Raw genomic sequence first — 25,305 nt, forward strand, 5'->3', positions numbered from 1 at the left:
TAACCCGGAAATCCCTCTATATAAACCTGTACACTCTGAAGTTCAAGGACAGCCTCAGAGGCACTGTTAATAATATTGAAAGATCAGAAACAACTTAAAACTCCATCATTAAGAGACTCGATAACAAAGTACAGCCATAAACTGGAATGGAACAGAATAAAACCATAGTGCGGTCTGCCATAATTTGTGTAAAAATAAACTTTAGAAAACATATATACTAAATGCAAAATGACATTTCTAAATTGGATCCTGGGAAAGAAAAAGGGCACTGGTAGAAAAACTCATGAAATCTGAATAAAATCTATACTGTTCAGGTTCACTGTATAACCTTTTGGATTTTACTCTATGGGCATATATTGGCTATTTAAAACTTAAAGCTTAATTAAAAAAAAAAACAATAATTCTATGATTAAGTTTATTATCTTCCATGATATTCATACCCTTCTACACACTGCTGAAGAGACACATCAAGGGGAGATGCATGACTTCAACACTTCCAATACTTCAGCTGTCGCCCCTAAATATCCACCTGCCTACCTCACCTACCAGATTTTGATCCTTAAAAGCAGGGGCCATGTCAACTCATCTCTGTACTTGAGGAATCTGGAGAATCTCTGTCACATGGTAAGGGTTCAACAAATGAGGATCAAAATTCATATGTTCTGGTCCAATGATCCAATATTTTATTAGTAAGAAGTTATGTATTTCAAATATCCAACAATCCTTCTTTCCTTTGGTCCTTAGTTCACAACGACACCGAAGAGAAAAGAAAAGTAAGTAATTCTCACTGAGGATTCGGCTAGGGAAACAGAGAGGCAAATACAGCTCTGTGCTGAGAGCTGTAGGGAACAGAATAAAGAAGACACAGCCCTTACAGTATAAGTTAGGCATAACTGAAGTCAACACTTGAGAAGGTGAAAGTGTGCTGCTGCCTTGCCTTTTTTGAAATGTTTTATGCAAAGGCTATTAAAACACTTTTCAAGGAAAAATTACTTACTTCATAATTTAAGAAAAATTATAAACTCCAATTCAGACAAAGTTATAGTTTTCTCTGATGTCTTTTCAGGAAAAACCTTGGAGATAGCATGCTTAAGAATGTCCACAGAAGAAATTCTAGCCTCATGCCCCATCAATACCTAATTCTCTAACTATTCAAAATGCAAAAGATAAATAACATAGCGAGTACTGAGGTCCCTGAATGGACAAAGAAATACTACTGAGTTTCTCCCCCAAAGCACCAGTCGTGCTGCCTGCCCTATGCCTTCTCCACAAACTCAGCTCTGACCCTAGGACCAGCACCATAAAGTAATACAACTTGGGCAACACTTCTGATCTCTGTGAACACCCATTTTCCAACTACAGAGCACAGAGATGGCAGTTAAGGCTCCTTCTGCATCTAAGAGTCGATGATCTCTCTTTTCCTTCACATCCCGGTGTAAACAAAGACCCTGGAGTCCTCTGATATAAACAGAAACCAACATAGGCATTTGTCTGCCTGTACTGGGGGAAGAAGCCACGTGTAACACTTCCTTCCTATTTCTGGTGTGGCCCAACACAACAAAAACAAAATAACACTGATTACAAACTGAAAGCATACATAAGTGTCTGCAAATGAATGGGGAAAGGATTTACTGAATTCAGAGTTGAAGTGAAACTGTGTATGCTGTACAGTGAAACATCCAATCAATTGTGCATTCACTCATTTAGGATTACATAGGCTTCGAACTTGGCTTTCATAGACCTTTTATGTACTAGTTAGTCTACATATACCTTCTGTGAGTTACGGGTTTTTTTTAAAGATTTTATTTATTTATTTGAGAGAGAGTGAGAGCTATCAGAGGGAGAGGGAGAAGCAGACTCCCTGCTGAGTGGAAAGCCCCATCCAGGGCTGGATCCCAGGATCCTGAAGTAATGACCTCTGAACTGAAGGTAGCCAATTAAGAGCTTGACTGACTGAACCACCTAAACACCCCTCTGTAAGTTATCTTTTTTTTTTCCCTCACCATAGCACATACCCTCCCCAACGTCCATGACCCAGCTACCCTATCCCTCCCAACCCCCTCCCCTCCAGCAACCCTCAGTTTGTTTCTTGAGATTAAGAGTCTCTTAAGGTTTATCTTCCTCTCTGGTCAGGTCTTGTTTCATTTTTTCCTCCCTTCCCCTAGGATCCTCTGTCTTATTTCTCAAATTCCTCATATCACTGGGATCATATGGTAATTCTCTTTCTCTGATTGACTTATTTTGCTTAGGATAATACCCTCGAGTTCCAGCCACGTCATTGCAAATGGCAAGATTTCGTTCCTTTTGATGGCTGCATAGTATTCCATTGTGTGAGTGTGTGTGTGTGTGTGTGTGTGTGTGTGTGTGTGTGTGTGTGTATATATATATATATATCCCACATCTTCTTTATCCAATCATCTGTGGATGGACATCTAGGTTCTTTCCATAGTTTGGCTATTGTGGACATTGCTGCTATAAACATTTGGGTGCACGTGCCCCTTCCGATCACTACATTTGTATCTTTAGGGTAAATACCCAGTACAGCGATTACTGGGTCATAGGGTAGCTTTATTTTTGACTTTTTGAGGAAACTCCATGCTATTTTCCAGAGTGGCTACACCAGCTTGCATTCCCAGCAACAAACAGTGTAGAAGGATTCCCCTTTCTCCGTATCCTCGCCAACATCTATCATTTCCTGACTTGTTAATTTTAGCCATTCTGACTGGTGTGAGGTGGATCTCTTTGTGGTTTTGATCTGTATTCCCTGATGCTGAGTGATATTAAGCACTTTTTCACGTGTCTGTTGGCCATGTGGATGTCTTCAGACATCAGACAGCAGAAATGTCTGTTCATGTCTTCTGCCCATTTCTTGATTGGATTGTTTGTTCTTTTGGTGTTGAGTTTGATAAGTTCTTTAGAGATTTTGGATACTATCCCTTTATCTGATATGTCATTTGCAAATATCTTCTTTGTGAATTATTTTTAAGAGCATATACTGCTACTTGGTATTTTTATTTTGTTCACCACTTTTCATGACATGGGAAAAAAAAGAACACTGGGGAAAGTTACAGGCATATAGGAATATGCAAAGATAACATGAATCATCAATGGAGAGTTTTTATTCTAATTTATTTAACATAAGCCTCAACCTGGACCTACTGGTTTAAGGTGATCAGGAGCTAACCTCTGAGAGTTAGTTAGACAAGAGAGTTTACCTCTGTCAGTTGAAATTTTCCCTTTCAATACATAGAAATAACATTGTGCCACTAATAAATAATCGTTTTCTTCTAAAGTTCCTTTAGTTCCTTTTCCCTAAATAACCAGCATTTTATGGTGTAAGGTCTTCTATAAATAACATAGATATAGAGGAGTTTTCCAAGAAACCACTTCCAAGTTTTCCAAGAAAATCTACTTCAGTGGATGAGGATAAGAAATAACAGCCAGCTATAGGATGAGCCCACAATGTCTTCCTGAGGAAAGGAACTCCAATGTGTTTCAAAGGAGGGAAAGGCGACTGACAGGCAGCAAGAAGAAAAAGAAACTCCAGGCAAAAAAAAAAAAAAAGACAGGCATAAAAGTTCACCCTGTGGTTGCCGGAGAGGCAGAGCCACACAGTGACCTGATGCATGGCACAGGGTATGTCAGTCACAAAAGCAGCCTCTGTCTCCTCATCTGTTACAGAAGACGGGGCCACAGGGCTTCCCCAGCCCGGGCAGCTGGGAGCCCGCCAACCACGAGGCACACCGTGCAGGCACCTGGAACCCAGCAGGCCTGGCTGACAGATGCAAATCAAAGGGCAAGGCTCAGAATCCCCTCGAGGCCTCGGTTAAAGCATTTTGGAAATTAAAAGGAATATTGTGTAATAACCATTGTGCAGAAAGAAGTCGCATCTTAAGACTGACAACTTCAAAACCCAGAGTTTCTGAACATCATCAACAGATAAAACAATGATTACACTCTTTCCTTAAGAGACTGAAGGAGTGAGACGCTGTGCCTGTCTTCCTTGACATGCCAGACAACCACACAAGGGCAAGGAAAAAGGCAAGTCCCACTCTTTACCGCGAGGAGCGTTCTTTACGGGAAACCAAAGGGCATGGCGGTATGCCTCTCCCTGCCTCGGCGGAGGCCCTCATTTCATCATGTGTTCCCTCTGCCTGCAGTGGCCGTCATGTGGTGGGTGATGCTGAAGACACAACACATTCCTCAGCCATTACAACAGGGCTTAGCGGTCCAAGGAGGAGGCCTTCCAGACCTCGGAGACACTTAATACGATCCCCACACTGGCTCTGCCCCAGGGCACAGATTCTATAACTAGGTGTTATAGAACACCTAGAACACGGTGGCCATTATAATAATTTACTTGTTAATCATTTAATTGCAAAATTCTCTACATATAAATACATGCACATCTGGTAGAAAAATACAGCCCAATAAATAAAACTAGTGCTTTAAAGAGAAAACTTCACGGCACCTGGTGCCTCAGTTGGTTAAGTGTCCAACTCCTGACCTCAGCTCAGGTCTTGATCTCAGAGTCGTGAGTTCAAGCCCCACATTAGGCTCCATGACCAGCACCAAAAATAATGATAATGATTAATAATAATAATAATGAATTTCAAAGGCAAATATTAGAAGTTAATAAGGTCTACTTATTTGTAAACCACAAGTCAGCTCTTAGATTTAGCTCCTGTCCTGTCGCATTTCTCTAGATCAACTCCCTCTGCTAATGGGAGTCACTCTGGTAAAACAGTTTGGGAATAACTGTTACAACATCCCCTGGCCTGACAGCCATGGAGAGAAACACATGCTCACGTGCACAGTGCCGAGGATGAGAATACCCTTCGCAGCCGTACTCATAACCAGGGACTATGGAAAACCTAGGAATTCAGCAACAGGAGAATGGCAGAAAAACAATGCTCTATTCCCATGATGAGCCTACAGAACGACAGACAGTTGTTGAAAAGGACAAACCAGGTTTCTCATGAAGTAACACGGACCTCCAAAGCACGTACGTACCTGAATGACAAAGAGTTATTGATACTCAATACAATACCAATTATATGAAGTTTTAAAACACAAAAATACCAAGCCTTCATATTAGAAGTGAAAATATAAACCTTACATCAACAAAGGCTTTAGGTCTGGAGAGCTAGGAGGCAAACAGGAAGGGGCAGGTGTGGAGAAAATCTTACAAGCAGATTCATTTATTACTCTTATAAAAATTAATCTTAAAAACATCTCAGAAGGACTTTACAGGGTTATTAGGTGACTTTGGATTAAAGAAAAAGGGGTGGAAAAGGGGGTGCCTGGGTACCTCCGTTGATTTCGGCTCAGGTCATGCTCTCAGAGTGTTGAGACAGAGCCCCACGTTGGGCTAAGCATGGAGTCGGCTTGAGATTCTCTCCCTCTCCTCCCCTGTCACTCTCCCTCACTCTAAAATAAATAAATGTTTAAACATAAAAAGATTACGTTAACATCTCAACTAAATCAGGCATGCTCCCTTTTAAGTACTAAGAGTCCTTTCCCACCAGTGGCCTACACTTTATGAGAAAGCCAACTTAACTTTTTAATAAAGGTCAGCTTACGATACCAATGATCAGGGTCCCCTTCTTGAAGTGGGCTCCTCCGAAAATCAAGGCCTGGAGGGGCACCACTGAACTCCACGGCCAACCCTGTCAGCGTCCCACCAGCCTGGCTTTCACACAACCCTCTATCCACATGGCTCACCATAAATGAAACGCGCTCGAGTCCGAGAACCACATCTCCAGTGTTCTAGCTCCCCACAACAGCTAGTTGCCGGAGTGGAAAAGAAAAGAAGAGAGGGAGGTGGGAAGGAACGAAGAAAGGAGCAAGGATGGAGGGAAGGGAGAGGGAAGGGAGGGAAGAAGCAAATTTTGCTGAAATACCGATCATTAATTTAAAATATACTTTAAATATAACCAAATGCATCTTTCTCATTTTTAGTGACTATAATGCCACGATTTAACAAAATAAATTGTAGAAAAGTAAATCACAGGAAAACATCCTCCTTATAGCATTAAATACAAAAAGAGCTTCTAGAACAGCATGCACAGGATCCCAATTTTGCTTTGAAACAAGTACGTGGTCACAAAGAAGAACAAAAAATGAAAGAAAACTATTAAGATGTTAGCAGTCCTGAAAAACAAATGACCTAGTTTCTTCTACAGTAAATTACATGAAGAGAGAGGGGGAAGGAGAAATGTTACAGATTAAGGAAGACTTAAAAGAGACAAATGCAATGTGTTATCCTGCTTGGATCCTGAGTCTAACAAATTATTTGTAAAATCACAATTACGAGACAATGGAAGATATTGGACAGGAACTGGGGATTATAGGACTGGCTAGTAAGTCATATGAAAAAGTAATTGTTGGTTTTGTTAAGGGTAATGATATTATGACTCTGTAAAAGTCACTATCTGTTAAAAAAACACTGAAATATTTACAGGTAAAATGATATAATATCTAGGTCATGTTTTAAAATAAACAAACAAAAAACCCCACAAAAGCAAGAATAAGATCAATGTAACAAAAACAGCAAAATGTAATTGTTAAAGCTAAATGACGGGTACCGGGGGATCACTGTGCTCTTCTCTCCACTTTTGTGTATGCTTAAAATTCTTCACAAATAAAAGCAAAAATGCTAACAGGGATAGGTACCTCTGATTAGTGGGGACTGAGTGACCTGCTTGAACTGGGTGATTTTTATTTTGATCTGTGTACCTTTTAGGAACATCCAGATTTTATACAATAAATATGATACTTTGGTTACCTGAAGAAATAAATGTTGCCCTTTCAGCGGATGGTTGGGTAGGTAGACAATGGACAGATGCATGGATGGATCTTTCATTGTCCAGTTCCAATGATTCTGTCTCCATAGATTTAATTATCCCTCTACAGACACCTCAATGCATTTTACTTTTATTTCCACAAAAGGTATTCGGTCGTTTGTTACGGCAATTTTTAATTGTGTCTTATCTCCTCCTCTAGAAAAACAACTTGATTACAAGAGGCATTTGGGTTTTTTTTTTTTTTATTTCCATCCTGGTCAACATCAACCAGGTGTTAAATAGTTGTTTACTTAATTAACTTCTCCACTAATAAATCCAGAGGGGAGACAAGTGCCTACAGAAGTCGAATATCTTGTTTCTTGTAACTACAAGGGCTTTAAGGCTAAGACACACCCAGAGGTGGGGCGCCTGGGTGGCTCAGTGGGTTAAAGCAGCTGCCTTCGTTCAGCTCAGGTCAGATCCCAGGGTCCTGAGATCGAGCCCCGCACTGGGCTCTCTGCTTAGTGGGGAGCCTGCTTCCTCCTCTCTCTCCCTCTGCCTGCCTCTCTGCCTACTTGTGATCTCTCTCCGTGTCAAATAAATAAATAAAATCTTTAAAAAAAAAAATGACATACCTAGAGGTCCCTATATAAAGATCAATACCCAGCAAATGTTATCTCATCAATTTCTCAAACCATTTGTTTTCCAGCTGACTGGGGGGAAAACATCAGCCAATAGCAGAAAAAGCCCAGCTATTGAATTAAATTACAGACGTAAAAAAAAAAAAAAAAATCACTCTCGGGGGGAAGGGGAAGGGAATCAAAGTTCATTAGGTCTTCAGCAACCATTTCATTACTTGACCTACTGAAGACTCATCTAGAGTAGTAGCACGTCAGCGCATTTTTATTAAGGATACCATCATGGCGAGAACACAGAGCCAGCCATGTGCTGGGACAAACAGTGGTTCAGGAAGCATCCCTAGCTCTGAAGAGGCTGGTGCCATGGAGAAAGGCCACGTGTCTACACCCCTCTCGTGTCTTCTTCATCATCGCTCACTGGGGGGCCTGGCATGTTTGCTGCGGGGAGGGGCAGTAGCTTTTTTCAAGCCTACGGCATTCATCTCTATAATCTCTTGCTTAAAAATTGTTTACAAAAAGATACAATAAAGGCATCCTCCCGGGTGCAGAAAAGCCCCCAAAACAGGGCATACTGCACCTCCCTAAACGGAGGACTTCACCCACCATGGCCTTAAGTTCGCAAACACAGTTTTGATGAAAGCCCCTCAAATACTTGTGATGACATTTACAACTTCCTTTTATATACAAAATAAGCTTAGATACTGACAAACATTAAAATAAAGGCTAAGCTGCAAGATAAAACCCCCACCACGAAGAGTTTCCCAAACCCTTTGGGAAAGGTATACTGGGAAGAACCGGCGGACGCAGGCTCCCCACAAGTTTCATGTCTAGTTCCACAGTGCGAGCAGATCCCAGAAGCCACGTCTTCAGAATTCCTTCACCGACCCGACCTTTGAAGGCAGGTAGTGGCCGAGGTCTGCACCATTCCCACCCTGACTTCCACATCCATTCAGTGCTCACGCTCTCGCTTCTCTCTTTTCTGATTTTTTACTTTAGATACTTGCTCAAATCCACTCCTATTAGCAAATTTTAAATTTGTTAGACAGTCAACAAGAAAACAAATAGTTTAAGAAATTGACTAGGTAACACAGTATCCACTCCAAAAAAAAAAAAAAAAATCATATCCATATAAACTCAGGGCCCAACATAAGGACCGGGTACTAAAAAATACGGCACTCTTCAAAGACAACTTAGTTCAACTCCTATTAGCATTTGTTCTATTTGTCACTAGAACGAATTTCAAAAAGGCAACTCTTTATTTGATGTGGACAGCTGTGCTCTTATGTTCTGAAGAATGTAAGGGTAACACTTCAGTGATAATAAGTTGTTCCCACCCCAGAGAGAAGGAGCATGATATTGTTAGTAAATGTGATGGGGTCATACCACAGTTCTATAGGCTGGTAAAAATGTTTCCTAGGCCAAAGGATTTCACATGATTTTCTTTTTCTTTTTTTTAAGATTTTATTTATTTATGTATTGGACAGAGAGAGAGATCACAAGTAGGCAGAGGGGCAGGCGGTGGGGGGGGGCAGTGGGCGGGAAGCAAGTTCCCCACTGAGCAGAGAACCTGATGCGGGGCTCGATCCCAGGACCCTGAGATCATGACCTGAGCCGAAGGCAGAGGCTTAACCCACTGAGCCACCCAGGCACCCCAATCTCCTTTCTCAAGAACAAAGAAGGCGGCTCTGTATAATAAGTAAGCACAGTGAGATAACTCTGAAGGGACCACAGGCATGCTCAACTCCATTCCCATTAGTCATGGCCAAAGAGAAAGGAAAACTCTGCAATCATTCCTTTGCTACTATAAAATTTTAATATTTTCCTATTATATTGTAGTCAGCGTTTGGTTAATAAATTTCATCTAGTATTTATTCTAAAAAGTTGTCTCCCTTTTGTACTTTCGGTGCTACAGGGAAACTTCAAGGTAGGCTGACCCAAAGACTGTCACAAGTGTGCCCGACGGAAGCATCTGAGTTCTTCTCTTCCTAGAGTTCGTATATTCAAAGACCTTTATTAATTAATCTGTTGTCTGTCGCTGGACTACCTTTAACGAGGAAACTGCTGGCTTCGGTTATAAGGAAGACACAGTTTGTTAGGATGGTGGGCAGGAAAAGGAGAGCCGGTGTGTCAGGGGACAGGCTGGGCAGCCAGGGAGGAGGTTCCGTTTTTCAACCGACTTCTGACTGACTCAGTCATTCTACCAACTGGAGGGCCAATGAAACACATTAATGGTTATTAGGTTATAACACCAAGAGAAGTCTAGGAGAATGCACCAATATGCATTTTTTTCCTTTTTTTTTTTTTTACACTTACTAAAGGTTTGGGATTTCCATGAAACAGTAAGCAGCACATCTTTCTAAAGCACATCATATCTGCAAACTATTAGTCTATGCAAATGTGACCATTTTTATTTATTTATCTTTTTATTTTATTTTCAAGAAAAGAAAGAAGTGCGGAGCTTTTTAAAATTTTCTCAGCTACTCTCCCACTAAAAGCAGAAGCCTGGGATGCAATAACTAAAACGAAATAAGAGAAAAATTTAAACAGCATCCCACTTACCTATGAGCACATAACTGTCTATACGAGAATGGGAAAATTCAAAGCAAAAATACAATATTTGAGAAAATTATTCAAATGTTTCAATGTGTAAAAGCAAATAATTTAGTCAGAGATTAACATCAATTAATAGCGCTCTATGTTTCTCGCTGGGGATTTAGAGAGACTAGAGTCATACAATTCTTTTTAAGGGAAGAAAAAGAAGTATACTTTCTCAACTCAACTTTGTATTCTAAAACATCGTTACTCAAAAAATAGATAAATAAAAATGTTAAGAATGATGGATTTAATAAGATCCACATAGGACTGTCTAGAAAATAAAAGGTTTTGTGAGTTTATCTGGTTTGGTTTTCTGGATTTTTGTTTTCCTCTGATGAAAGGAATTGATTCAGAGTTCCCTGAAGTAGAGAGTCTTTAGAAGGTAAGTGTACATTTAGAAGGCCAAGAAAGAGTCATGCCACTAACAGGTCTGGAAAACTGCTCAGTCACGCCTCCCTCGTCTGAGCAGACTCGAGCCAGTAGGAATGCATAAGAGAAGAACCTCCCAGCAGACCTGACAGAGAGCACCCTAGCACCATCAGATAGTATTGCCATTAAAAGAAGTGTTTTAAGTGCCCCAGGGTTCGGATTGTGAAGCTGAACAAAACTCAAAAGACAAGGGGTAGCTGCTACAAGACAAAAGCCAAACAAGCTTGGCCTCACAGTAACCCTAGAACTTAAGGCTTCTGCTAACAACTGTCCTACTCAAGTTCAATCAGGAGCTGATCCTTACTTAAGAGTGTTTTTAAAATACCATAGGGCACACAGGGGTGGCATAGAAGGTGTGTGTCTCTATTGTATACAGGCACTCTAAAGGGGAAAAAAGTGAATCTTGGAAAACAACTTCCAAGCTGAGGTGAAGACCTCAGAGGAGAGGGCACTCCTACCAGGCGCAAATTCTCTTCCTTCAGAAAGGACAGGAGCTCCGGTCATGGGACGTGCCTGCAGGATGCTCGTTGTGCCACTAAGCAATTCTTGATGCTTCCAAATATGCTACACTCTCAAACACGGTTTTTCCATTGTGTTGCTAATAGAAGACTTGGGCTTTTCAAGTGGCTACAAATTACAGAGACCTAAAAATCCTCCTGGATTTCACTTTATTAAAGAACAATACTGGGTTTGATCAAATAAATGCTACCAGGGAAGTGTCCTAATGCACTTTAAAAACATGGTCAGAGATAATAATTCCTCCATTCCTCTTACGGAAATTCAAGGAAGGTCAAAGACAGTCAGCCACTTTGAAAGCACTGCTCCAATTACCCAGTGAGCTTTGGAAAAGAAGCCCTCAGCTCTGCACAAAGGTTTACTATGGGGAGATACTCAGATAACCTTGACCGTCCTTTGGAGGCTGCAGTGCTCCGGAAGAGTGAACTCCTTAGGCAGTTTGCTTCTGTTTCTGACAAAGCAGCAGGTAAGAAAAACCCCCAGATTTTCACTGCAGCAAAACCGAAGAAACCCACACATCCCCAAACCATTTGTTTTATCTGAATTTAAGAGTTTAACATATTCTGGGCACCGGTGGCTCAGTGGGTTAAGCCTCTGCCTTCAGCACGCATCAGGATCCCAGAGTCCTGGGATGGAGCACCACAGCACCACATCGGGCTCTCTGCTCAGCAGAGAGCCTGCTTCCCCTTCTCTCTCTGCCTCCCTTTCTGCCTACTGTGATCTCTGTCTGTCAAATAAATAAATAAAATATTTTTTAAAAAAAAGAATTTAACATATTCTAACACTTGAAGCTTGTGGAAATGTCTCTCTCAATCTGAATGAAGTTGTTATTTTTCTCAATAGGAGTATACCCTTTCATAGCTGATGAAAATGTCTGAGAAGTGTCCACTGAAACATTAGAGCAGACCTAAGGTGGGCCTGGGGTTCCTACCTGGGGGTAGTAACCAAGGGGAACCACTCTGAGACCATGATAATTAATACCCATATCAGGAAGTACATCACCCAACCATCTCTCCATTTTTCAGAAGTCTGCTATTCCCAGTTACACACTAACGCACCGCAGTTAACACAAGTTGAGGTATAAACACCCATCAGATTTTAAGAAAGATGTAGAAGAATTTTTGAAACGTATTTACTATGGAATGAGAACATAAGTAGGTGACAAATACCTTATTATTATTAATTTAAGTAGCCAGGGGAAAAAACCTGAACTATTTTAACTATAAAGACAACAATGCTGAATTCAGAAATCACAGAGTGAAAGCTGCCAGTTTCCCTTCCTCTCCAATGCCCGTTTCTGCCTCCCTGCAGTAAAACAATGGAGAAAAAACCAGGGAGGAAAAAACACAGGGTCTAATTGTGGCAAATCCAAATATCCCTACAAAGAGCAGGTCTTCTAGGCACAAGCATCTGAGCGGCGCTCCCTCCCCCCACAGGACTGACTCGCGACCAACTCACCTCCTTCCACTTCGAAGTTAGTAGTAAATCTTGCTTTGGAGTCCAACTTGAGGTATTCTCTCAGAACCTAGATTAAAGTAATTATGAACTTTAGTATACTAAGGCTGTTTTCGAATTCTGAATCACATACAATTATACCTCACAATATTAAGGGGGGGAAATCACTGTTATAAATCAAAGTTATGACTGTAACCGTGAAAGGATAAACTCTACCTCTAAAACCCTCTTTAATTGGTCATCTCTTCATGCGTAGTGCAACGCACACTTAAAGGAAAGCCAACCAATAGCCACTCCCACTTCAACAAATTATTCAACCCAGTTATTCAAGCTCCAGGCAGAGACTGCTGATCTAGGGCCTCAGCCCTATCCTCTGTTCAGGAAGTCTGAGGAGAAACTCAGGAACCTGAGTGTGTATGAAGGCTTCCAACAAAGTGATTTTTGATGTGATCAGCCTGTCCCATGCCTACGGGAACCACTGCTCCAAACCACTGGTTCTCAAAAGGGGGTGACTTTATACCCCAGGGGATATCTTGCAATGTCTGGAAATATTTTTGGTTGTCACAACAGGGGGAGGAGGTATGCTACCAGCCTTTAATGGGTAGAAGCCAGGGATGCTGCTAACCCATCCTACACAGCACAGGACAGCCCTCCACTGCAAAGAATGGTCCAGCCCCAAAAGTCAACAGTGGTGAGGCTGAGAGACCCTGTTCCAAAGCAAACAACTATTGTGAGCACTTAGAAATTTTACAGTTCTCACAGTGGTCATTTCAGATAGGCTATAAGCTCCCACTACAGATACGAACATTTCCTGTGACTCTTAAAGCTTATTGTTACTTAAAGGAGTATATATGTTTGCCTCATATTAATAATATGCAGTATATGTACTCATTCTAAAAATACTAAAGTAATCAGAGTATACATCCTTAAGAGCCTTCCAAGAAACTAATTTTTTGAAGTTCACTGAGGTGAAACACTATGTCAAACTATGTGAACCCCTCAAAACTTTGTTCCCAACCATATAAAATGGGAGCTAAGACCAATGAATTGAAAAGAACCAGAACTTAGTTTCTCTCACAGATATTCCCCTTTCCTAATAAGGACAAGAGGATGACGTTCCTCTTCCCAGCCTGTCACCCTAGATAGTAGGAGTCCCATCACTTATTTAGCCAAATATATAGGCACTTCAAAATCCACTTTCGCTGCACTCAAAATGAGACTTCTGAGGGCCAGCCATGTCCTCACACAGAGCAGAACAGAGCTTGGTCAGACCCTGCGGCAGGTCATTCCTACCCTACTGCAGTCACACGGTATAGATATCAGGAAGAAACCATGGGGGAAAGAAACCTATGAAGTCAAGTACCCCAGATACTAACCCTTGCAGATTTCACATGATTGGTCTACCCACTGCACCCACAGAATAAGGACATAAGTACAGAAACCTATAACACCCAAAACATATGTTTTGTTTGGTCAAGCTTAATTAACGAGCTATAACTGCCTAATTACATAATGAAGACATACCCGACAGCTGATGTGCTCCAGGAATCTAGCTGGGTACGTGAACAAACATGCAATGTTTAAGCTCAAATGAAAGGCTAGGCTACACGAACACACTTAGAAGATTCCATCAGAATGAATCCTTTCTGACTGGCCATTTCCCTGATGTGGCATATGAGTTTATATTCTAATTATAGACTGATTTCTCCCTCTGAAGGCTCAGTGTGCAAAGCAACTAGTTAAATTGAACTCAAGCACAGCCCCCCAGGCAGTGAGCACCGGGGTGGGTGGCAGGCGCTGGTGGGCAGACTGGCATTCATGTCCCGGAGCACTGCTGGGGGCGCTGGCGGGGGAGGCCGGATCTGGGTCAGAGGCGGTGTTCCCATCTGGAGCCCCTACCCCTGCTCCAGGAACCTCTGCAACCAGCCAAATCATTAGGAAGCTTTACTGAGCCCTGTGCTCGTCCAAGGGTACGGCTAACATACGTTCTAGATTTAGGATGCCTGTGAAACCAGGTAGAGCCCATCACTCCTCCACTACAAAAAGAAGACCACTGGGGAAGGCAGCCTCAAACACAAGCCAAAACACTACCGACCTGGTCAAAGAGGACTTCTTAATACCCATTAGGGGCTAAGAGAACAAAGGAGAGTCTTTTTGTTTTGTGAAGCAAAATAATTTCCAGGCCTTCCTTGTCTTTTTACAAGAAAGGAACAAAGAAGAGAAGGCCTAAAAATTACTAGGGAGGCTCAGAAATATTAACACACAACATGACATCTACTTAACCCAACCTCCATTTTTCTAGATTTAAATCAGTCTTCAAATAAAAATTCATAATTAAATTTCAAAACATAAACACTTTATTTTTTTTCCTCTCACCAGTAAAATATATTCTGTTCCAAAAAGGAAAGGTTGCTCAATTTCCTGTCAAAAGCAATCCAGAGGCCACCTACACTGTAAAAGCAGCAAGAAAAAAAAATAATAATAACAAAATGCTGAAGAAAAGCCTATGTGTGTGGGTGTGTACTAAGTGCAATGTAACTACCACTCTGGCTTTTTAAAAGCTTTTTTTTCCTTGATCATTCGGAGAAATATGAAAATTAGTGTAGCTGCTAAAGAGAAGTTTGTCCTCCAACCTACCTAAGGAAAACAAGCCCTCTATGATGGATTTCGGTTCCACCAGAGAGAGAGGAATGGGTGGACATTCAATGCCTGACCCATGAGTCTTTGTTCTCACAAGAAAAGGCAGATTCTACCAAACAGACAACTTACATGTCATGTTTTCAGAGAGGGAAGGCTGCTCTGACAATTAACCTTCTCCCCCTGGCTACCCCTTCTTGCCCCAAACCTCTGGGGGCTAACCACTCACATAACCTGCCTAGATTATGGCTTAGTATAGCATCGAATTCACCACTCTGCAATTCCCCTAACTCTATTTATTCTTTCTGAAACTCTAAATTCTAAGATAGCAATCAACCAGCCCAACACTTTTTATTAAAAGCCTACTGAAATATATTCAATGCAAAGGTAGATGCAGTGTAGTGGAAAAAAAGAGAGAGAGAGAGAAAGAGAAGGAAAGGTTGAATAGCTCACCAGCAAACTGAAGATAAAAGAACAGAACATACAAAGTCAAAGTTAAATACAGTATTATCACTGAATTGTACGAGTAAAGGCCCTATTTCTATAAATCATACTTTCCATGAGAAGAAGTTTGTCATAATAAATAATGAGCAGGGAAAAAAACATCGTAATGATGGTAAATACTTTTTTAAATTTTTACTTTATTTTATTTTATTTTACTTTACTATTTTAGTTTAGTTTAGTTTAGTTTAGTAGGCTCCACACCCAACATGGAGCCCAATGTGGGTCCTGAACTCACAGCCCTAACATCAAAACTTGAGCTGAGATCAAGAGCCAGATGCTTAATAGACTGAACCACCCAAGTGCCCCATGAAATGAAGGCAAATACTCTAAAACCAGCATACCATAAGACAAATCGAGATGTGACAGAAAGGCTACTCTATGGGGCAGCAGCACAACAAGACAGCATGAGAAAGCAAACCTCTTGAAGCTTACAAATGATCTGCCCGATAAGCTAACAATTAACTACTACGTCAACTAACAAGAGGGGCTTCTTGTTCTGTTTTGCTTAATAATCTCAGATGGGCCGACCAAAAAAAAAAAAAAAAAAAAAAGCAAGACTAGTTAGTACAAGTAACATTATTTCTCAGAACCACTTGAGAGTAAGTAGCCAACAGGAGAGCCTATCACTCCTCCAGAGTTTAGACAGTAGTTCCTATAATTAAGAGCATTCTACAAAACTGTCATTGTGGCCATGAAAATCATCAGAATTACACGGTACCATCATCTAATCCACAGACTGGATCTTACACTCTCCAATTATCCCAGTAATGTCCATATTAGTAGAAGGATCCAATCCATCCAGGATCTCACACTGCACTTAGTTTTCACATCTCATTAGTGTATTTCAATCCAGAATTCCTCACTTTCCAAGACTTTCATGACCTTGAAAACTGTGAAGATTCCAGGCAAGTTCAGTAGCATGTTCCTTAACCTGGGTCTGTCTGATACTTTCTTATGATGCGCCTCCAGTTATGAATTTTCAGCAGAAATGCCAAAGAAGAGAGCTCCCTCGCTGGATCCTACTAGGTGGCGCTACTTTCCCCTTCTTCCCTTACTGGTAACGTCAATTTCTATGCCTTGATTTTAGGGGGGACTCTGTCAGATTTCCACTACAAAGTTACTCTTTCTACTTTGTAGTTTGTAAGTACTTTGTGATACGATACTTTCAGACTATATAAATATCCTACCAACCAACATTTGTGTCCAGTGATAATTCTTAGCCAAATTAATTATTTTATAATGGCTGCCAAAAAGCGATTTCTAGTCTAATAACTCCTACCATCCTAGAAGGGGGAAAAACGGCATTTACAAACCAAGATCTGGGCGTGCTTATTGCAACTGGGTTACTGCTGCTCCTAGCCAGGAGAGAGGAGCACACACAGACGGACAAACACGTCCTTCTTTATTTCTTTCAATATCTATGTATATTGCAGACCAGGCGTTCATAGAGATGCCCTGAACTCCTGCCCAACTATGGGGTCTTTCTAGCTCTCCTCTTTCCCTTCTCTGTAACAGCAGTAAACGTGGCTCTCTTAACCTCACTTTTCCTTCTTGGACTAATGCTACCCCAACCTCTGATCTAGTATCAGAAAAAGCCCACTCTCTCTACTAGAGGACCAGAGTAAGGGAGAAACCCAGAGAGACAAAAATGTTACTAGAGACTGTACAGGATGCCATTTTTGCAGAGCCCAAATAGGCAGAGCTAAAAATACACTGTTTACAGATACACTCATTTTTAAAAGCAAAGGAATGCTGAACGTAAAATTCAGGACAGTAGTTACCTCCAGAGAAAGACAGAAGAATAGAATTATAGGGAAACACACAACTTCTAAATACTTGATTGTGTTCTAGTTCTTAGTGAGACTCTACAGTAAGCCCTAAAAACAAGTTCCCTGGCATACACAACTACGCCTCACTAAACCACCAGGATATCATCAGCAGTCGCAAATTTACATTTAAGATCTGAGGTCTAGAAAGGTTACGTGTGTTGCGTGGGGTCACACAACTAACAAGCAAAAGCTCAGACACAAACCAGGTGGACCTCTGTCTACTGTGCCCTTAGCTATTCCTCAGGTGGAAGAAAGATGGGCAGGAGAGAGAAGCTGTGGTTCTAAGGCTAAGATTCCTGTGCCTCTGAACCATTTCCAGACTGGTTTTAGGGTACAGGCAAGTCTAAGCCCAAAACTGGTGGGGGGCGCGAAGGGGGGGTAAAAATCTTCCTAAGGGCAGGGAAGGGGAAGAGGCACAACTCTGGGTCATAATGAGACTGAAAGAACAATATAAACAATCCTTTAGAGAGCATTTCTAGCACGTTCCATAGGCTACAAATTCTGGCTCAAGTTAAGTCACTAAATAAAATCTCCTCTCAGAAGACTCTGGCAAAATCTTATTACTTATAGTTTTGTTCTGTTTTGAAATCGAGAAATTAGGGAAAGAAGACCAGCAACCCATTCATGAAGTTCCAGGGCTCACCTGGGCAAAGACTAAATAGGGAGAAATTACTCATCACCTAGCACACTGCATGAAACATGAAATGAGTGACAAAATGGTGAGCCCTTTCAAAGAATTTGTATAATGGGGTACTGAGACAGAGCAACAATACTTCTCTGAAGGAAAGACGGAACATCCTGGGAAGCTTAAATCCCACTCTTGCTACCTGGCTGCGGTTTAAAATTACTAAAACCCAAAAAAGATGGATCTCCATAAGAAGGAAAGAAAAAAACATATTAATCTTGTCAAAAAATCAGATGTAACAGCATTCTAACTGCACTTCTGGTAGAATTATCTCCAGGGACTATTAGTGATTAATACCAACTCATACAGCCCAGAAAAGTCCCATGATCAGCACTAACGACTTTGTGATCTCAGTTCAAGCTTTCTCTGTCGTTACATGGAATATGTTTTCCCACTGTTGACTTGCAAGCAGTGGAGTATACATTGAAATCAGCAGAATTTTTGGCCTAACCTCCTTCCCAACTCCCTCAAAAACCTGCTAATAAATTCTACCTTCCCTTTCCTTTTCTTTCCAAAGAGCAAAAATCTAGACCTAGCCCAAAGACTAAAGAAAATACCACAGAACAAAAGAAAACAAAGGACGTGTGCAAGATGGTACAAAAATAATTCAAAACTCAGGCAAACTTTGTGCTGGAGCCCAAAACTGTCTATAATACATAAAGGTTAAGAAATGCACAATGGTCCTGTAAAGACAATAATCGCATGAGAAGCACACAAAAGGATAAATCCTATTAGATTAAAAAAGAAAGCCATTTAACAGGACTCTGCAGGGCGGGGCTTCTTCCCCCCCAGCTTTTTAGTTACTTTCTTTATGAAAAGCAATCAGGTGCTGTTGAAATCAGCCTCTGGTATTAGAAAGACAAGTTATTTTGAGGTGTTTCTATTTATTTATTTGACAGGGAGAGAGATCACAATTAGGCAGAGAGGCAGGCAGAGAGGAGGCGGGGAAGCAGGCTCCCTGCTGAGCAGAGAGCCTGATGCAGGGCTAGATCCCAGGATCATAACCTGAGCCATCATGACCTGAGCCAAAGGCAGAGGCTTTAACCCGCTGAGCCACCCAGGTGCCCCGAGGTGTTTCTAAATGAAAATGACAAAAAGAATAAATTAATCTATAGGTACCCTTTTCTTATACCTTACTTCATTAAGCTTATATCATCGCAAGGTCAGCAGTAATTATCCTTGAGAAAAGAAATTTAGAATTTAGAGGCGCCTGGGTGGCTCAGCCAGTTGAGCATCTGACTTGATTTCAGGCTCAGGTCACGATCTCCGTGTCTTGAGTTGGAGCCCGATGGCAGGCTCTGAGCTCAGGGGGGAGTCTGTCTCTCTCCCTCTGCCCAGCCCCGCTCATGCACGCTCTCTCTTTCTCTAAAGTAAATAAATCTTTTTTAAAAATTTTAAATAAATTTAGATTCTAAAAAATATGAAAAAAATGTATTACTCTTTTAACGATGGAATGGGGAAAACCCTGAAACATATTAAAGAGCTTACTTGTAAACTCCCAGATAATGAATTTGGGGCAAAAATCAATATGGCTATTTAATAAATAAATCCTCCCCAGTTCATCTAATTTAGTGATATTGAGATAACCCCCTTAACAAGGGACAGCAGGACTTGAATTTCTAAACATTAATGGATCTGACAGCTCATGAAGACACAAGAAAAATGTTCTTCCCCTGGAAAGTATATACAATGGTCTTTTGATCCCAACTCGTACAAACTACTACGTACTCTTCCTTTCCCTGAAATTCTAAACACAAAAGTTAGAAATAAGTCCTTTTACAAACTAATTACCTTCATCTTGAGGCTTCTCCAACTCAAAGTCACTTCTATCTACCCATTTGCTTGAGCCAAAAACCTAAGAGTGATGAGGTTATGGATATAACCTAATCCTAAAGGAATGGATATTCCTTTCTTCCACAGCCTGCATCCATTCTGCCAAGACCTATAAATTCCGCCTCCTGAAGAGCACCCTGAATCCTTCTCTCCTCTCCACTGGCGACACACTGGTCCAAGCCACTATTATCTCTCAACTAGACAACTGCCCCAGATTCCTCATTAATTTCTACCCATGATCATTTTCCACATAGTCAGAAATGACTTTTTTAAAGGTTAAACTACGTATCTTTATTCCCCTGCTGAAAACCTATCAGTGGCTTTCCATATCCTGAAATGTCAAGGAGTGTGAAAGGTATAAGATTTTACTCTAAATTCCAAGCTAATAAGTTAGACTGTCATAGGTGTATGGATACCGCTGAGGACACGAGACACGTGGCTCAGAGACAAAGGATTTCATTACTCACAGCAGAAGCAGTAGCCCAAGTACCGGCTTTTTTCGTGCCAGTCCCTTACGTCCCAATTCTTACGAGTTAACAGCTGCACAGCAGTGGGTTGTGTTACAGAAGAGTAACCCTGAACTTAATGAACCCAATGGGCAGTATGCCTGCCTGAACTTTACTCCAGAAGGAGACGCTGTCCTTATTATGTAGACAGTAGTGTGACTGATTTTCTCTGGAGGGTGTCTTCCAAGGCTGCTGACTATACAAATCATCCTTAAAAAGACAGTCTAGAACAAAAGTTGTCAGTCGGAAACACAGGACACATGGAAAATTGTCTCCCAACATTAGAATAAAAGCCAAATTTCTTACCATAGTCTACGAAACCTATATAATTGGTCTCTTTCTCTTCAATTTCATGTTGAACTCCTGTCTCTTCAGCTTACTATGCTCTAGCTCCACCGCCATCTTTGGTGTCCTCAAAAAAGTCAAGTTCTTTCCTGACTCAGGACCTCTGCATATGCTGTCCTTTTGTCTGAAATGCTCTTTCTCTGGCTCAGATGTCACTTCCTCAGAAAAACCTTCTGTAGTCAATCTACCTATGTGAGACCCTATTCCCTTTTTATCACATTGCCCACTTACTCATTCAGTCAGCAAACATTTACTGGGCACCTACTATGTACCAATCATTATTATTATAGGCACAATCATTACCTTATCCACTTGTTTATTTATTAACAGTCTATCCTGAGGGTAGAAATCTTGTCTTTACATTCAGCCACAAAGACCTAGAACTTAAAATTGTGCCCTCAAATAATCTGTTCGACACGAAGTACTAAAACGCTTCCACATCAATATGGGAAAAAGCATAGCGCTGAGCAAAAAGCATAAAATTAGAAGGTAGAGGTGCCTAAATTCAAACCCTGGGGTCATCATTTAGTTGACACCTGAGCAATTCTACTAAGTTCCCAGCAAAATGGAGAAAATTCCTCTCCTGCCTAACTCAAAAGATTATTATGAGGATCAAAGGACAGAATCTATTAGAAACCCCTGCAAATGCTAAACATTTAAAACTGGTAGCAAATCAATAGTTAATAGTCATGAGACAGTCGTTCAATCAGTAAGAATATCCTAGGGCCCTACTATAAGGGTAAGTATTAATGAAAATTAAAATGTATATCAAAATGTAAATTAAAAATGTATAACATAAAATGAGATTAGAATATAGTTAGTTCGTTAATATACTGAAGGAGAATACTTTTTCCCCTATAAGTACCCTTTGGACATGCTTTAAAAACTTTCAGACAAAAAGTCAGTCACCTTTACCAGCTCCTGATCCCAGGATATTAAAAGAATGTCTACTGGTTACTTTTTTTAAACAAGCCTTTCAAATGCCAATTTAGAAAAAATTTAGACCATCTTTACACCCCTGAATGCCAATCCCCAACACAGAAATGTTGAGTTTTCTGGTAAAATTTATGAAGTTATTAATTCCGTCCCCTTTTACTGACTTCATCTAAACCCAAATGCAGTCTCGTTACTTTGAGGTGGACTCTGTGTGTGTGTGTGTGTGTGTGTGTGTGTGTGTGTGTGTCTGTGTGTTTGCACACACACATGTGCAATGAAGAAAAAGTAAGCTCCAATTTACATTTTTTATAAGGGCAGCTTCAGAGTCAATGCACAGGGCTGCCAACAAGAGGAAACAGAGTGATCACACTGAGGTCCTACGCACAGGGCTGGCAGCCTGAGCACACACCGGGACAGTCGACTCAAACAAGCCACATACCTGGCAGGAGTTTACCAAGCAACCCATCATCTCCCATAACCCTACCATGCAATCACAGAGAAACTGACTAAAAGGGGTACTGCTGGGGAACCCGGGTGGCTCAGTGGGTTAAGCATCTGCCTTCAACTTGGGTCAGGATGGATCGAGCCCCGCATTGGGCTCTCTGCTCAGTGGGGGGCCTGCTTCTCCCTCTCTCTCTGCCTGCTGCTCTGCCTACTTGTGATCTCTCTCTCTGTCAAATAAATAAATTAAATCTTTGAAAAAAAAAAAAAAGAAGGAGCAATAATAATGTGAGCTGTGCTCCTAAAATAATAAAGTCAGGAAGAAAATATAAAAATGAGGAAAAGTACATGGGAAAGCTCCTGGGAGCTAAGAAAGAGATGCAGGTTGAGAGGGATGGAGGCAGACGATCCATAACCTACACATGAGAAGCACTCACAGAGGTACAGATCTCAGGACACACACACACACACACACACACACATATACATAATTATATTTGGTAATTTTTATTACACATTGAAAGTGTCTCAAAACTGCTTCCTTACAAGTTATCTTAATGATGGCCACCTACTCCCAGTTTGGGGACAGGGAGCAGCAACAGTCATATTCACACTATTCACAAAGTCCTCAATAACCACCAGTACTTGTATGAAAATAAGTACAAATAAAATCAAGGACATCTAGAAGCTTCTACTTTGACTTAATTTAAATAGACAATGTCTAAACCTGTCTTTCAATTAAGTAATACCCCTTATGAACAGAGGCTCCTGGGTGGCTCAGTCTGTTAAGCATCTGCCTTCAGCTCGGGTTGTGATCCCGGCATCCTGGGATCGAGTCCCTGCTGAGCAGGAAGCCTGCTTCTCCCTCTCCCTCTCCCTCTGCCTGCTGCTCCGCCTGCTTTGCTCTCTCTCTGTCAAATAAATAAATAAAATATTTTAAAATCATACATATGTTTATCAATGATAGTTACTACTTAGTAACTTAGTAAATCAGCTTACTGTTTATTAATATTAAATTTAAATGCACGTGATAAACCAAGAACTATGTTAAAATGTTATAAATATTTTTCAGAAAAAAACGGGAAAGATAGATGTCAAAAAAAATTTACATGAGTGATAGGATCACTGGCAAATCTTTTTCTAATTGGTTTTCCTCGTTTCTCCTTAATTATGATATATACCTTACATAAAGGTAAAACACATGTACACACAAAAACCTACACTTTAGTAGATTTTTTCCCCCTCTTTTCGCTGGAACCTATCAAAACTAAATTTCAACTAGAAAATGTGATGTAAGTTTAACATACCTCCAGAACCAAACAAATAGTGAACAACAACATAAGCTATGCCACAGAATGAAATCATAAGGTAGCACTAAGGAAAAATAAATAGCTTTTCAAATTTTCTATCATACTTACCCAAAAAAAGAAAGTATGTAAAAGAGACAGGTATTCAGAATTCCGTAAGTTGGATGAAATGCTTGGAGGAAAATTATCAAAACCAACCAAGTTCATGCAACTCAAGAAAAACAGACTTGAAACTACAGTACAAAATCTTCACAGAAAAAAAGTCCGTTTTAGTGACCATCCAGGCATTTGAGATAAGCAGTTAATCTGAAGAAATGACGGTGACTCTGAACTGTCATTTAAACTAAATAACCAGAATGTGAATGCCCGCATTTAACCAAATTTACTCTTCAAAATATGTGCGCTTCTCATCTTGTTCACTGACCCCACATCACCTCCGTAAAACCTCTTCAGAAGCAGTTTAACCATATCCTGCAAGTGGGAGTGTATGAATTTCATTTCCCTAATGGAAACCACCGCTCACCTACTCACTGGGTAAACGGATAGAAATCCAGTATTAATTTTCAAAGTCATCAAATACTGTGCATTCCAAAAGAAGAAAACAGTGTGGTATTGGGAGGGAGAAAGGGGGAGCTTCAACTTCTTCTAAAATGTTTTATAATCTCAAACAAATATGGCAGAAGGTTAAGATTTGATGATGCTAGAAGGTATTATATAATTCTCTATCCTTTCTAGTCTACTCGAAATATTTTTAAAGTAAACAGAGTAATAAGGTTTAATATCTGTAAGTCAACACAACAACACTCTTCCTCTTAGTATACTTATATTGATTAAAACACACACACACCCCATCTCAATATCCTACCAGCCCAACCTGTGACATTTTACCACCCAAAGAAGCCACTGTTGAAATGAACACCAAACAACTCCTAATATTTAGTTTGTTCCTTTGCAAAGCATGAATTCAGAAAAATTACCATACGATGGAACAAAAAAAATTCAAAATTATTTATGCAATGATGCCAAAGTAGTCACAAGTCCCGAGATGTTGCATCCATTTCAAAAATGAAAATAATAGGTTTACGTCTCAAAATAGCATACTTCCAGAACAGACAGTCCTAATCTCCCACAGGAAAGCATGGGCTCAAGACACCTTACAAAGTGTGCCACCTACTCTTCACACCAGAAAAGTCATTTTTGGTATTAAAGTGACAAGAGAATACATTAATGACAAGCTCGAGGCCTGAAAAAAGCAAACAAATCTGAGGAAAGTTGAGTAGTTAACTATCCTCTCACTGAAAGAACCAGAATCACATTCGTATGTTCCTGACCCATGGGCAAAGGCACGAAGTGGAAACGGCTGTCATACACAGGAAACAGATGGGGGGCGGATAATGCAACTAGATCATCAACTGCCCCCCCTTCCCGTCACTAGAATGTAAGAAGCATTCCGTTAATAACGAAACAAACTAGAAAAGCGGAAGTTCACCGCTGACGCAGGACTTGAACGCCTGAAGGAACATGCTACAAGCTCCACACGTTGGTTAGAGCTAAATGACAAAGAAAGTTTCAGCTACGTGTTTCCTGACTCTCGAAAATGACTGTGACACTTGCCACAGCCTCCACGACAGCCAAGCCCCAGCTGCTCTACACTTCACCAACCAAGTCCCCTGACCTGAGGTGCAATTATTTGCTCTCTTCGAAGAACAAGTATTTAAGTACACACACCTTCTTTTAAAGTTAATCCCAGTGTAGTTAACATACTGTGATACTAGTTTCAAGTGTACCGTACAGGATTCACCAGTTCCATACACCGGCTCGTCAAGGTAAGAGCAGCCCTGATCCCCATCAGCGGTCTCACCCA

The 25,305-nt window shown here is 40.8% G+C and overlaps 1 protein-coding gene across 5 annotated transcripts in view; it reads right to left on the reverse strand.

Moving 5' to 3' along the window:
• LOC116591803 overlaps positions 1-25,305 on the reverse strand; it is a 229,437-nt gene that overhangs the window by 138,921 nt on the left and 65,211 nt on the right. For 3 of the 5 annotated variants that reach the window (XM_032345072.1, XM_032345070.1, XM_032345071.1), the window contains exon 4: positions 12,422-12,488. In XM_032345072.1, coding sequence (XP_032200963.1) covers positions 12,422-12,488 — 67 coding nt within the window. Of the gene's footprint in view, positions 1-12,413; positions 12,489-25,305 lie in introns of all 5 variants that reach the window. The other 2 variants (XM_032345069.1, XM_032345074.1) reach the window with 1 other exon arrangement.

This window comes from Mustela erminea, chromosome 5, assembly GCF_009829155.1.
Source record: "Mustela erminea isolate mMusErm1 chromosome 5, mMusErm1.Pri, whole genome shotgun sequence".
Taxonomy (NCBI): Eukaryota; Metazoa; Chordata; class Mammalia; order Carnivora; family Mustelidae; genus Mustela; species Mustela erminea.